At 36.0% G+C, this 16,105-nt stretch overlaps 1 protein-coding gene across 1 annotated transcript in view; it reads left to right on the top strand.

Moving 5' to 3' along the window:
• The window catches only part of BLTP3B (bridge-like lipid transfer protein family member 3B), an 89,315-nt gene that overhangs the window by 59,121 nt on the left and 14,089 nt on the right, over window positions 1-16,105 (top strand). The window contains exons 12-17 of the mRNA XM_081084501.1: window positions 2,584-2,725; window positions 9,635-9,828; window positions 11,139-12,634; window positions 12,906-13,075; window positions 14,213-14,355; window positions 15,010-15,160. Coding sequence (XP_080940627.1) covers window positions 2,584-2,725; window positions 9,635-9,828; window positions 11,139-12,634; window positions 12,906-13,075; window positions 14,213-14,355; window positions 15,010-15,160 — 2,296 coding nt within the window. The remainder of the gene's footprint in view (window positions 1-2,583; window positions 2,726-9,634; window positions 9,829-11,138; window positions 12,635-12,905; window positions 13,076-14,212; window positions 14,356-15,009; window positions 15,161-16,105) is intronic.

The following is a 16,105-nucleotide window of genomic DNA, read 5'->3' as shown; positions in this document are numbered from 1 at the left end:
GTTAAGCTCGAAGTCCTTTTAAATTGCCAAGTCTGCACCAGACTTCTGATAGCAACTCAAGTTCAGGAGTTTCCATAAGCTGCCCACTGATTGGAGAATTCACTGGAAAAATTCACAGAACTTGCTGAAATCAATTATAGTCAGAGTCACATTTATTACAGGGGAAAGAATATAAATTAGAATCAGCCATAGGAGAGCATAACATGGAGCCTGGGAGGGTTCTAAATTCAGAACTTGCTTTTTTCCTCAGGATACCTTAGCCTCCTGACATGGACATATACCAGTATGCATGAAATATTGCCCACGTAGTTGAATTCAGTCTCTAGGTAGACTGATACCCCGTGACCCAAGGTGTCCACCCTAGTCACTACTAAGGCAATCAAAATGTGGCCAGTCCTACTCTGAGACATCTTGTGGGCATAAACTATCGTGTTGTGGTCCTGGAGTCATCCACCATGAATAGGAAATTCCAGTAGCTTAGAATTGCCTCCCAGGGGCAGGGACAAAGGCCAGACCTTCCTCTGTAGTCCAGATTCCTTATTACACAATTGTCTTAGTGGAAGAAACTAAAATACCTTTTTGCTTTATTGAACTACCAAGTATTGTCTATATAGTGCACATAATTTTATAGCTAAGAACTCTATATCCTATTTCCACTAAAAATATTATTCAGGCTGTGATCTCACAACATGGTCTAACCTCACAGTCCTTGAGACCAACACAATAGAATATGTGATGTATTTTTTAAAAATAAAAGGAAGTATTTCAGATGTGTATTAGCATTTATGAAATGTTCTCATTTATTTTGATAAGCCTATGACTTTGAACTTAGTTTTATCTGAAAAGTTTTCATTTTACTCATTGATTTTCAGTTGAGGCCAATTTCGCTCCCTAGGGGATATTTGGTATTGTCCGAGGACAATTTTGGTTATCACAGTTGGAGGAGGTTGCTACTGACATTAGTGGGTAGAGACCAGTGATTCTGCTTAACATTGTACAATGTACTGGATGACCCCCACAACAAAGAATTATCTGGCCCTAAATGGTGCTAATTTTGGGAAATCCTGATTTAAGAGTTGTGTGTGTGTGTTTTTTATTGTGCACTTGCTTCTTTCTTTACATTCTATACATAGTGCATTTCATTTGAAACAGACTTTAAATTAGGAAGATTTGATAAATTTAAATGGTAATGAATTATCCATAATCTCAAATGGTTGAAGGTGAAATATGGTAAAGAAATTCCACATATACAAATACAAATACACGAAAACAAAACAACAGTAACTGGAAGAAAATAAAATAGGATATTCATTCCATTTTTAATAACTTTCTAACTATTAAAGAAAAAGGGGGAATAAGCCATTGACTATTAAAATAACGACACTTTGACTTGAAAAGGATTTATTTTCACATATGCAGAGAAAAGCTTCTTAATTAAATAATATAAAGAACTGACTTAAATTTATAGACTACAAATAATCAAAAGGTTTGATTAGTAACTTACATAGGAGAAAACTATTGAAAAAGCATTTCACTTTGTGAGAAATATACATGTTTGTTGAATGAATGAAAAAAATTACTTGTAGATACATCTCTAGTCTACTAAGTAAGCATAAATAAGTGAAATTGATAAAACTCTATTGGTTGAACTTTGGGGAAATTAGTATATACATTTTTAATATAATTATAAATCATCAGTTTTGGGGTGAGTATAATGAGAACCTTAAAACTAATAGTGTATTTATGCCGAAACCGGTTTGGCTCAGTGGATAGAGCGTCGGCTTGCGGACTGAAGGGTCCCGGGTTCGATTCTGGTCAAGGGCATGTACCTGGGTGTTTCTCTCTCATCGATGTTTCTAACTCTCTATCTCTCTCCCTTCCTCTCTGTAAAAAATCAATAAAATATTAAAAAACAAACAAACAAAAAAACAACTAATAGTGTATTTTTAATAATTTAAAGGATTTGAGGAGCATAATTGTATTATTTTTATTGTAAAATATATGTAACATAAAAATTACCATCTTAATCATTTTTAAGTGTGGAGTTCATTGGCATTAAGTATATTCACATTGTTGTACAACTATCACCACTGTTTATCTTCATAATTTTTTATCATCTCAAACTAAAACTGTATATAATACTTTTCTTAATAAAGAAATTTGAGTAGAGAATTATTATAAAGTATATATTAGAGAAGCTTTTTAATCTTGTGGACTTAGAACTATGTCCAGACCCTGCCATTGACTTATTTGTATTATCTTATAGAAATATTCTGTCTAAAAAAAAAGAAAAGAAAAAAAAAGAAATATTCTGTCTGTTATCTTAAGGCTCAAAATAATAAGTTCGCAAGGAATGTTGTACAAGTTGATTTTGTAATTGATAATATTCCAAAGAGATTATAGTTTTCTGAATAGTTGATTTTAAAATAACTTAATGTGAAGTTAATTATATAATAAAATTTTCTTTGGAAATTAACCATTCAGAAATTATTGGAAGCAGTTTTAAGGGTTTGAAGTGATATTTATGCTGCATAAGGGCTTTGATATTCAGTGTTACTTTAGGAAATTTAATTATTTTTTTAGGTCTCTACAGCAGAACAATGTCGTTCTTCCCCCAAAAGTATGATTTCTTGCAATAAAAAATCCCTGTATCTTCCACAAGAAATGTCAGCTGTCTATATAGAATTCACAGAATATTACTATCCAGATGGAAAGGATTTTCCAAGTAAGAGGGTTTCCTGTTTTGTTATCATTTGTTCAAGACTTGGGAAGTTGTTTTTTTTCTTGCTAAGTTTTTTAGTTTTATAAATGTGAAAAAAGAAGCAAAGGTCCATTGTTCTTTACTCTTGTTATCGTTGTGTATAGTATACGATTCTAGTATAGCCTTTTAATATATTATTATTTGTTCATATGTTCTTTTCCCTCACTAGCTTGTAGGATACTTGATGTCAGGAATTATGTAGTATTCGTGTTTCATTTTATCCCTGAATTTTTACTTATTTTTATACTTGGTGACTGTTTAATGACAGTTAGGCTATTTATAGACTAAGATAATTTTTTCCCTTTAGTCAAACTCCATTGATATTTCTGCTACATAAATATAAAACTGTATTTAATTGGAAAAAATAAATAATGAAGTTATCCTTTTAGCTACACAGAATTTTTTGGCCTGGTTTTAATGTCCATATATATATACACCTTGGACAACTTTTGGCATTTGTCTTTAGTTAAACATATATTACATGAATTTTTATTTGTAACCTACTTTCTCTGCTTAAAGTTAAAATGATTCTACATTTGTGTTCTTTGAATGTTAAAATTCTGTTTTGTTTGTCTCCATTGATCTAGGAGTCCTTCAAACTAAAATTTGCCTTGTTTATGTGGTACCTTTTTCATTATTGCAGTTAAAAATCGTAGTTGAATAAAAGTGTTTAAATGAAATAGGTTATGTTATTGGGAAAAAATTTTTTTACGTCCTCTCTTTAAAAGTGGGATTCCAAAATAGTTTGACCTACTTTGCCCATTTGTTTAATATTGACTTAATATAGGTTCTTAGTTTCAAAGGGGATTTCTGATCTCATGCCTTCGTTGTTACATAAAAGGAAGGTAGCCTGCCCTGGGCAGTGTGGCTCAGCTGGGCATCATCCCGTACCATGAAAGGTTGCTGGTTCAATTCCCAGTCAGGGCACATGTCCTGGTTGTGGGCTAGATTCCTGGCTGGGGGTGTGCAGGAGGCAGCTGATCAATGTTTTGCTTTCATATCAATATTTCTCTCTCTAAAAATAAATTTAAAAAATATTTAAAAACAAAGGGGGGTAGCCTGGAAATTACTTTGGAGAAACAAACATAGAACTATTTTATCACTTTAATTTTTCTTTGTGCCAGATTTTGGGATCTAATCCTCACCGCTTTATGTTTCCAACAGTCTTGTGTGTTTCTCATTAGTTTGTTTCTTCTACCTTTCTGACTAAAATGATGAGAAAATTAAGATAAAGATATTTGCTCAACACCTTATAAACAGTAGAATGGCACAGCTGAAACTCAAGCATGGGTCTTCTAAATCGAAATTCATTTCTCCCCACTGTTTCCCCAGGCATTCACAGCCATTTGTCTATTATTGGGTAATCCTGTTGTTTCCAGCCCTCTCCCACACCTCCCAAAATTGTTTTCCTTAAGTAATGCATCATTGAACTAGTAATTTTTCTTCAGAGTGAAGGCTAGTTTCCAGGATTTCTAACTTCTAATCTAGGTTTATTTCAATCAGTTTTATTAACACGTGCCAAAGGAATTAAAATCTCATTCTATAATCTATACATTTTTTCTGATACAAATATAAATTTTCTCCCAGCAATTTAAATTCTAGACCCCTAGATATGTAGGAGTGGAATTGCTAGGTTATGTTTTAAATTTTTATTATGGAAAATTTTCAAACACACTTAAATGTTAAGAGGGTAGTATACTGAATTCCCATGTATAGGGATCCACTTTCATTCCTTATGTTTCATTTCTCAGTTAACCTATCTAACTTTAAAAACATACAACTTTTGCCGAGACCGGTTTGGCTCAGTGGATAGAGCGTTGGCCTGCGGACTGAAAGGTCCCGGGTTCGATTCCGGTCGAGGGCATGTGCCTGGGTTGCGGGCATATCCCCAGTGGGGGATGTGCAGGAGGCAGCTGGTCGATGTTTCTCTCTCATCGATGTTTCTGACTCTCTATCTCTCTCTCTTCCTCTCTGTAAAAAATCAATAAAATATATTTAAAAAAAAAAAAAATAAAAATAAAAATAAAAACATACAACTTTTCCCCTAACCTGTTTGGCTTGGTGGATAGAGCATCGACCTGCGGACTCAAAGGTCCCAGGTTCGATTCCGGTCAAGGGTGTGTGCCTTGGTTGCGGGCACATCCCCAGTAGGGAGTGTGCAAGAGGCAGCTGATCGATGTTTCTCTCTCATTGATGTTTCTAACTCTCTATCCCTCGCCCTTCCTCTCTGTAAAAAATCAATAAAATATATTTAAAAAAACACACAAAAAAATACAACTTTTAAAATAATTATAAATGTAATATGTTTATTATATATTTATAAACTGCCAAAATTTAAAAAATAGCCTATAATTTAGAGCAACTTCTTCTAATACCTAAACGTATTAGTGTGATAGCACTGCCATAACAAAGAAGCACACACTGAGTGGTTTAAACAACAGAGCAGAGGCTCTGGCCCTGGCAGCGGGTGTGAGCGCCGGGTGGGACCACGGTGCGCGGGAGCAAAGAATTTTCAGTAACCATCAGAGGCTTGCCCCAATGACAGCGACTGGCGCCCTGCCTTGGTCTGGCCCCTGGTGGTCAGCGCATGTCATAGTGACCAGTTGTTTGGTTGTTCTGCTGTTCGGTATATTTGCATATTAGCCTTTTACTATATACGATTGTCTCTTTAAAAGCCTTATCTGCATATGCATTCACATTATGAGGTACTGGAGATTAGAACTTCAGCATATCAATTTTGAGGGGACATAGTTCAAACCATAACAAGAAGTAGAGTATTGTTCTGTTCTTTTTTAAATAATTAAATCTTTATTAATCAGAGTATTACAGTTGTTTCTCTTTTATCCCCCCATAGCTCCCCTCCACCCGGTTCCCACCCCCCCTCCGCACTCACCCCCCCCCCCCCCGCCCCCACTGTCCTCATCCATAGATGCATGATTTTTGTCCGGTCTCTTCCCACATCCCCTCCCCTTTCCCCCCCAAGAATAGTTAATCCACTCCCTTTCTATGCCCCTAATTCTATTATAATCACCAGTTTATTCTGTTCATCAGATTATTTATTCACTTGATTTTTAGATTCACTTGTTGATAGATGTGTATTTGTTGTTCATAATTTGTATCTTTACATTCTTCTTCTTCTTCCTCTTCTTAAAGGCTACCTTTCAGCATTTCATATAATACTGGTTTGGTGGTGATGAAGTCCTTTAGCTTTTCCTTATCTGTGAAGCTCTTTATCTGACCTTCAATTTTGAATGACAGCGTTGCTGTGTAAAGTAATCTTGGTTGTAGGTTCTTGGCATTCATCACTTTGAATATTTTTTGCCATTTCCTTCAGGCCTGCAAAGTTTCTGTTGAGAAATCAGCTGACGGTCATATGGTTACTCCTTGTAGGTAACTGACTGTCTTTCTCTTGCTGCTTTTAAGATTCTCTCTTTGTCTTTTGCTCTTGGCATTTTAATTATGATGTGTCTTGGTGTGGTCCTCTTTGGATTCCTTTTGTTTGGGGTTCTCTGCGCTTCCTGGACTTGGAAGTCTATTTCTTGCACCAGGTAGGGGAAGTTTTCTGTCATTATTTCTTCAAATAGGTTTTCAATATTTTGCTCTCTCTCTTCTTCTGGCACCTTTATAATTCGGATGTTGGTATGCTTGAAGCTGTCCCAGAGGCTCCTTACACTATCTTCATATTTTTGGATTCTTTTTTCGTTTTGTTTTTCCGGTTGGGTGTTTTTTGCTTCTTCGTATTTCAAATCTTTGACTTGATTCTTGTGATCCTCTAGTCTGCTGTTGGAACTCTGCATAATATTCTTTATTTCAGTCAGTGTATGCTTAATTTCTAGTTGGTCCTTTATCACAACATCGAGGGTCTCATTAGATTTCTTGAGGATCTCACTACATTTATTGGCGGTCTCACCCGTCTTTTTGAGGGTCTTACTAAATTTATCGGCGGTTTCCATAAAATTCTTGAAAAACCTTATAAACGTGGTTTTGAACTCTATATCCAGTCGTTTGCTTTCCTCCATTTCTGTCATTTGTGACCTGTTTCTTTGTCTCCACATTTTTTATGCTTCCCTGTGTTGGTAGAGTGGTTTTGTGTGCTAGGTGTCCTATAGGGCCCAGTGGCTCAGCCTCCCCAGTTACCTGAGTTGGACACTCTTGGTGCACCCCCTTGTGGGCTTTGTGCACAGTCTTGTTGTAGTTATGCCTTGATTGTTGTAGGTATCACTGGGAGGAATTGACCTCCAGGCCAGTTGGCAGTGAGAATCAGCTGTGTCTGCAGTGGGAGAACTTCTGTGCTGAAGACACCCTTCTGGGGCAAGACTTGCTTCAGTGGGGCTTTGGTGCTCACTGAGTCTGCCCCCTGAGTGTGTCCCTTATGGATCTGAAGAGTTGTAATCTGGATGGTCCCCGTCTGACCACTGGGTATACTGGCTCTTGGATCTAAGGAGGTGCTAATTTAGCCTCTGCCTGAGGTTACCCAGCAGGAGCTACGAAGAGAACTGCAGATTCCCCTTCCTTTTTTGGAGTTTGGAGGTGCCCAGATGAGGCCCAGCTGTGAAGCAATGCAAGCTGCTGTGGGGCCTTGGACCTTCTCTTGGAAGTTCTGGGTCTGTCTGGCCCAGCTACAATTTGTTAGGTAATTTTCAGGTTGCAAAGGGCCAGGGCATTCATATGCAAAAGCCTCTGCTGCAGCCTGGGTGGGGCGAGGTCTCAGGGAATCAAAGGGTGGAGCAAGCAGCTATGACTGGTTCTCAGTCCTGCCCTAAGGGGTCGCACGTCTCAGTGTCCCGATAATTGCTGCAAGCACCTCTGAGGGAAAGCCGCCCTCAAGTTCCGAGTTCTTCCTGCTGCCAGACAGTCCAGTTTCTCCCCCTATGAGTCCTGGGTCTCCAGAGACTTCCCGGAACCGGAGTTCAGAGCAGTTCGGAGCTTGTGACTCCCTCCTGATTCAAAAAGACAGCCGTGTCCTCAGGTACGAGCCCCTTTCCGTGCGCGTGCTCGAGCCTCCGTACCTCTGCACTTTACTTCCGCAGCGCCTCTGGGTCTCAGTGTGCTTTTCTCTTTTCTTCTAGTTGTAGAATTTCCACTCAGCCAGCCTTCCTGTAGTTCTGGATGATGTCCGTTTTGTCTTTTCCTTGTTTTTTTGAAGTTGTTGTGGGAGGCAGCAATTTCCAGTGTTTACCTATGCCGCCATCTTGGTTTTTGTATTGTTCTGTTTTTATTGCATGCTTCTTTTACATACTTGATTTACATACTGTTCTTTTCTCTCAATTATATGAGCATATCCTAGGTTTCTCCAAGTTGATTTTAAATACTTTAATCGCTACATAATTATCTATTTCAGAAGTAGACCCCCATTAGAAACTGCATATAGATCTTTCTGCTGCTTAGAGCACCAGGGTTCTTCCTCTGTCTCAGATCTCAGTCAGGGTCCTTTCCTTTTGTGCTCTAGCCTTGAGGACCACATTTGCTGTCTAGTCTCTTCTGTGGCTGTCATCATCACTTAATATATACTTGAGATTCCTTCTCCTTTCTTCCCTTTCTCAGCATCCCACTTCCTTGCTATTTCTGACAAGCCCCTCTACATCCCAATTGAATTTCTCTGTTGGACTTGAATTATAATTTTGCTATTTTCATGTCTGTCTTGTGTAATGGACTATGAACTTTTTAAGAAAAGGACCATACCCTATTTTTAAAAATTAATTCTTTGTGCTTAACACAATTCACAAAATTAGTTACCATTCAGTGAATCTTTGCTAAAAGAAAGTAAATGAGAGAGAGAGAGAGAGAGAGAGAGAGAGAGAGAAAAGAGAGAGGGAAGGAAGAAGGGAGGGAGGGAAGGAGGAAAGGAAGGAAGGGAGGGAGGGAGGAAGGAAGGCAGGCAGGCAAGCAGGCAAATAAATCCTATTCAGGACATTGTTATAATGCTATCTTTACTGGTATCCCACCACTTGAGCCTATTTTCCTTAAATTAATATAGTTTAAAATTTATATATATATATATATATATATATATATATATATATATACACACACACACACACACACACACACACATACATACATACATATACATACTACTTTGCTTTGGTAGAAGTAAATAGGTCTGAATATTTAGAATAAAATATCTTCATCAAAATGATCTGAACATAATATTGGCTTTTATGATGCAAATATATGTGGATTTCAGGAACCGATATACACTCTAATTATAAATATTACTTGAATATATATTGGCACTAAAACATTTATCAACTCCTAGACATTCTTCTATTTTGGGAAGCTATGAAAAAGAGTATTCATTTGATCATTTAAGGGATAATTGAGTTTTCACTTTGCACTAAGTACTATGGTAGGTTTAGGATTAAGGGGAGAGTAAAACTGCACGTGGTCCCTCCTGTCAAAAAGATTTGCCTGGTTTACCACTTTCATAAGAAATTAATCGTTAAGACTTGGTTCTTTCATTGTGGAGGATTCATATTCAGATTCAGGTAGTAAAAGTCCTTATTGAAATAAGGGATTAACGATCACAACTTTGGTGTCATAATTCATTAAAAAGATAAGGTTTTTTGAAGTTTGCTAATTGGTACTATCACATTCGGAAAATAGATGTAAACAGTATTTCCCATTTATATAGCTAGTTTTAGATTAAGTTACATATTTTTTTAGTTAGTGAAACAAAAAATTGTTTTTATCTGTCTAAATGTGTTTGCTATCAATCCACACGTGTCACTTCAATTTTGGAAAGAACATCTGAAAATCTTTTTACCTAAATTGAAAAAGAATAAAACTTGTGAAAAATGTCTTTTCTGTTCTCAGAGAAGGTTAAGAACTATCTGTTTATTAAAAATCTTTAAAAATTTTTTTTCTCCACAGTTCCATCTCCCAACCTTTATAGCCAGCTGAATGCACTACAGTTTACTGTGGATGAAAGAAGTATTCTGTGGTTAAATCAATTTCTATTGGATTTAAAACAGAGCCTTAGTCAATTTATGGCTATATACAAGTTGAATGACAATTCAAAATCTGATGAGCATGTTGATATTCGAGTTGATGGCCTAATGCTAAAGGTACCATATAAACAAGTGCCTATGAGAACATAACCATTGTTATAGAAGAAAAGTTAACACCATTTTAATTTCCAGAGTTTAAGAGGGGTGCTTAATTTAAATCAGCTTCATTGCGATCTTAATTTTGATTTTGAAATTTGTTTTAATTTTGGTTTTCAGTTATAGAAGCTTTAAGAGACTTTTTCCTGCTTCTTTATCTTTCTTTTATTTATTTTTCATTGCTTATCCATTTGGAGGTAATCAGTAGAAGTTTAAATCAGTCATTTTTTTCATACTTCTCACCGGAGCTGATAAAATTTTGTTTTAAGGAGAGTAAATAATACAATGAAGCTTTAAAATTATATCTAAGTATTATTTATTCACACTTATTCTATTATTAATACCCAAAGGTAATAGAAAGTTGCTTTAAATTATAGCCAGGTAACTAGTAGTCTGAATTCCTTGGATATTTAAACTTTAACGGAGGGAAAATTAAAAAAAGAATAACAGTTTAGTGTAGTAAATAGAATAAGACTTGGGCATGGATGAAAATTTCAGTGTTGATGGAAGACTAAATTTATGTACCTTTAATTCTCTGTAAAATGAAGTTAATAATACTTAACAATTACAGTGCAGAAATGTTTCAAAGATCTTTATATTCAATATAAAGAAACACATTTTGTGATATTTATAATTATAATTTAAGATACAATTATATAATGATCTTTACATTTTCTGAGTATGAAAAGTTTTAAAAACAATCACTTTGAATTCTTTGATGTATCTTAAGCACTGGGATTAATCATCTCTGGAAAATTATTTTAGTAAATAGTTGCACCTATGCACTTAAGTTTATTTTCTTAATTGTTTTCTCCCAGAAAAGTGATTAACATCTATCAAGTCATTCCATTTACTCATGTATTCATCCTCCAAATTCCTTGAACCTCAAATATCTTTAAAATTTTTCCTTTTTTAAACTTGGCACTTTCTTATATGTACAGGGCATAGTAAGCATTTAATAGTACTGATTTAATTAAAAAATTTTTAACTTTGTGATATGTTATATGCAAATATATTTGTATGCTATGCACATTATTCATTACTTATGTTTGTTTTTCAAGTGTTTCTTAGTGGTAAATCACTTAAATCCTTTTTACTCAGTTTAATAAAAAGATTTTTTTGGGGGGAGAGTATTTTATGTCTGGATAGGAAACTAGTATTTTGAGGGGTAATATCAAAAAGAATTCCTTAGCTAAGTCATGTTCTTGATTATTTTATCTTATATGGATTTTAATATATTTTTATTTTTTTAAATATTTTCTCTTTTCTAGGTTGTTATTCCTTCTGAAATGAAATCTGAATGTCATCAAGATCAACCACATGCAATTTCTATTCAGAGTTCTGAAATGATTGCCACAAATACAAGGCACTGTCCAAACTGTCGACATTCTGACCTAGAAGCCTTGTTTCAAGACTTTAAAGATTGTGACTTTTTCAGTAAAACATATACTAGCTTCCCCAAGTCAGGTGACAGTTTTAATCTTCTACATCCAATCTTCCAGAGACATGCTCATGAACAAGATACCAAAATGCATGAAGTTTATAAAGGAAATATTACTCCCAAGTTGAGTAAACACACTCTTAAAACTTCTGCTGCCACAGATGTTTGGGCTGTGTACTTTTCTCAATTTTGGATAGATTATGAAGGGATGAAAAGCGGAAAAGGACGACCACTAAGTTTTGTAGACTCTTTCCCTCTTTCCTTCTGGATTTGTCAGCCAACAAGGTATGCACTGTCTCAAAAAGAGCTTCAGACTTGTAATCAAATATCTCTAAATACATCACAAAGTGAATCTAGTGATCTGACTGGCCGATTGAAGCGGAAAAAGCTCTTGAAGGAGTATTACAGTACAGAGTCTGAGCCCTTAACAAATGGAAGGCAGAAATCTTCCGATACATTTTTAAGATTTTCCTCTTCATCAGATGCAGATATTCATGTCCTGGTTCATGTTCATAAACACGTCAGTATGCAGATCAATCACTACCAGTATTTGTTCTTGCTTTTCCTCCATGAATCACTTATCCTCCTTTCAGAGAACTTAAGGAATGATGTAGAAGCGGTGACTGGCAGTCCTGCTAGTCAGACATCCGTTTGCATTGGAATTTTACTTAAAAGTGCAGAAGTGGCTCTTTTACTACATCCAGTGGAACAAGCAAATACTCTTAAGTCTTCTATTTCTGGAGGTGTGAACCCAGTAGTTCCCGATTATTTGCCTACAGAAAACAGAGAATTCTTGTCTTCAAAAAGGAAACAAGTTAGTAATGGTATCAATCAAATTAGAAGTGTAACTGTTAATCATATGTCAGAGAACAGATCTATGAGTGTTGACCTTAGCCATGTCCCTTTGAAGGATCCTTTGCTTTTTAAATCAGCTAGTGACACAAATCTGCAAAAAGGTATTTCTTTTCTGGATTATTTGTCAGATAAAAATTTAGAGAGAATAAGTGAAGATGAAAGTAGTGGAATTCTTTGCAAAAGTGGCTCAGAACAAATTGGATTAGAAACAAGGGACAAAAGGAAATTATCTCATACAGATTCAAATAGTGTCTTAAACTACAGAGAACATTCAGACATGCTGTCATTTGATAATGATGGTAATCAAAATGTGCTTTCAAGTAGTTTAACTAGTGAAAGAAATGAAACCATAAAGTCGATCTTCAAAGCTGAAGATTTGCTCCCAGAAACAGCTTCACTCACTGAGAACCTGGAATTCAGTAAAGAAGAAGCACCCACAGTGAGAACACTTAAATCACAGTCATCTTTAAGGTAACAGTGTGCTATTGGGAGGGGGCGGGGGAGTTTGTGTGTGAGCATATTTTGGACCTGAAATCGCATGGCAAAATATGGCATTGTTAGAATTAACACATGGAAGAGCAGGTTCTTCAAAACATGAAAATACTTTAAGGTTATATTTATAAAATATAATTTATAAATTTGTGGATACTGTATACATATTTTTATTTTGTTAGAGGTATTTTTTAGAAAGACTTTTTTACCTTATATGTGATGATCTTCTAATAATTTTGTTTGTTAACAGTGGGAAGCCTAAGGAACACTGCCCATCGAACCTGGTTCCACACTGTACATCTTACAAGAACATAAAAAGAAGCTCCTCACAAACTTCATTGGATACCATTTCACTTGACAGCACGTTATTGGAAGAACAGTTGTTAGAAAGTGATGGAAGTGATAGTTTTCTGGAAAAAGGTAAAACAATACAATAAAGCATTTATATTATATATATGTATCTTATATGTGCTTCTTTTAACCATATATTTCTCTTTTTTGTGTGTGGCTGACACCTAGCATTTATTTGTATATCCTATATAATGAAAGGCTAATATGCAAATTGTCCCCTCAACCTGGAGTTCGACCAGGGGGCGGGGCTGGCCGGCCAACTGCCTGCAGCCCTTCCCAGCTGGCCGCGTCCCCTCCCCCCGACTGGTCCTGCCTGATCAGCCTCGATTGGGGTGTGCTGGCTGGACCCCACCCATGCATGAATTCATGCACGGGCCTCTAGTAGATCATAAAGCAGAATAGCATTAAGGCTACTAGCACTCTTACAGAGACTTCTATATGTGAAATGTTGATTAGGTGACCTTAATTAGCATGATGATTCTTAAGTATGTGGTCCTAGGACAGGACTCCAGACTGTATCTACTTAATTCCATAGCAGGATTTGCTCATGGAAGCTTATTATATGGTAGTAAATATAATAAAAACATTGAGACTATGTTTTGTATGTCTTTGGCTTTTCTAGTCTTTCTAGTAATTTACTAATTTTTCTAGTAATTTTCTAATAATTGATTTGTGACAGACACTTAAAAAAATTGTCTTTTACCTCAGAGAATTTGAGAAATATGGAAATAATAACAGCACATTGAGAAAGTATGGCAGGTAGATAAGAGTGGAGAATTATTACATTGATGGTAGTGGAATTAACTTCATGTAGAAGATCATTAGAAGCTACTGTAGGGTACTAAAAAGAAAAATTAAGTGGTCAGACTGGAATTATCCAATGTAGAATAGAGTAAAGCGGGCCACGCTGGCTGACCACGAACCTGCTAGTTACAGAAGCACTGTGCCTGCATGGAGAACACAGGCTGAAGTCAGCTGTGGTAGATTTCAGACTAAGTTTAGGGCTTAAGTATCTCTAACATTTTATTGTGAGAAGTTATTATTATTTGCTAACTAATTACAATTTAATTTTTCTTTGTTTATTGTCTTTTAAACAAGGCTATGCTTTGGAAAAAGTTAAAGGGATAGCCCATTTTGGTTAGATAAATAAACATTTTTGGATTATTGGTAAAACTGATTTTATTAGTTTATTTTGTATTATTTCAGTTATTAAAAAGAACTCAAGTACAAATTATCAGAACCCAGCAAATAGTGCAAATGCCACTGCAAACCTACAGAATTATGGTGAAACCTCTCCAGATGCCATCAGTACAAATTCAGAGGGTGCTCAAGAAAACCATAGTGACCTGGTAATCATTTCAGAAATTCTATGAAGAGAAATGCCAACTTAATGTGTTCACATGTTAAGACATTAATATATAAAATGATCAGATTGTGGGTGATTCACTTTGTTCTCTCTTGAAAACTCATTTTCTATTCTTGAAAATTCATCTTACTGAATTGTTTTTCTCTGAATTTCACTTAAAAATTTTGTTTTTTTGTATTGAGGAGGGGAGGTTCTATCTTTTTTCATCTTTTATTTTTCACCTTTATTTTAGTTTCAATTTAAATATACTTTGAAATAGTTTGATGATAAGGTTGGTAGTTCCTATGAGGGGCTTTCTACAAAAGAAATATATTACTGGTTTATTTAAGCCTCTTCACCCAGTGAGATATTCTGTGGATGATTTGGAAAATATGTTCAGCTTTTAATGAAAATAATTTCTCATGAAAATGTCATGTAATTAGTCTTTGTGTTCAAAAAATTCTCTTGACTGAGTAAGAAGAAAGGGGGCTGAAATTTATGACAATAATGTAGTAACCACATTCTTTTGATCACAAGTATGTATTTGGTTTATTAGGCCTAAGTTGTATTTTTAGAGATTGTAGTTTCTTGAGTTATTTTTTAAAATTTTTGTTTTAATTACTTGGTATACTAATATTATTTATGTAATCATTGTTAGATGTCAGTCGTGATGTTTAAAATTACTGGTGTTAATGGGGAGATTCACATCCGAGGGGAAGATACAGAAATCTGTCTTCAAGTGGACCAAGTGACACCGGATCAATTAGGCAATATCAGTCTTCGGAATTACCTTTCCAATCGTTCAGTAGGTGAGATTTTAATATGACTTAAACTTTTATTTTTTAATACCTGTGACTCATCTATATATATAAAAGGCTAATATGCTAAGTGTCCCTCCGCCCGTCCAACTGGTTGCTATGATGCATACTGACCACCATGGGGCAGGCACTCAACGCAGGAGCTGCCTAGTGGCAGTGACTTTGCAGCGGCAGTTCTCGGGTAATGCACCCCAAAACCAGAGAGGAGGGAGCCCGATTCCTCGTGGGGCCGTGTGATTTCACCTTCAGCTGTGGGTTATGTTGTTGCTGGGGCACTGTCGGCCCTGAATCTGGTTTACTGCACACTTGCATTTGTGTTTCACACCCTGTACGATAGCAACTTTGCCGAGTGCCCTCTTGCACTCTAGGACCCCTTGGAGGATGTTGGAGAGCTGACTTCGGCCCAATCCCTGCAGGCCCGGCTGAGGGACCCTACCTGCCGGAGGGACCCTGCTTACTCTGTAGATGCCCTTTGAGCCACAGTGCCACCCCAGGTGCGGCTGCCTGGAGAGGGACTGTGGGAGGTTAGCTCCAGGGCGTGTGTGGCCCATCTTACCAAGTACTGCCCCACTGGCCACCTTCTAATTAATTTCTTTTTAATGTGCACAAATCCATGCACCGGGTCACTAGTTACCATATAAATGAATTCAAGAAAAATTACGTTTACATTAGAGACTTGTTTTACATCAGTTTATTTTCATTTTGATTTAGAAATATAATCTGTTGAGGATATAAGGGTCTGAGAAAACTGAGTTCTTTCTATATGAAAAGAGTGATATAGTAATCCTAGAAGGTCAGATTTAGGTCCATACTAAAATAAGTGTCAATTTCTATATTCCATATTTTTGTTTATAAGCAAACATTTCCAAATACTTGGTATTTGAAAAAATCACGTATCCTGTTCTTGTGGTTCTGTATTCTAAGATCAACACTCTC

Source organism: Myotis nattereri, assembly GCF_964212035.1.
Source record: "Myotis nattereri genome assembly, chromosome: 2".
Classification (NCBI taxonomy): Eukaryota; Metazoa; Chordata; class Mammalia; order Chiroptera; family Vespertilionidae; genus Myotis; species Myotis nattereri.
Note: the sequence above shows the minus strand (reverse complement) of the source record. Positions and strands in the feature narration are given on the sequence as shown.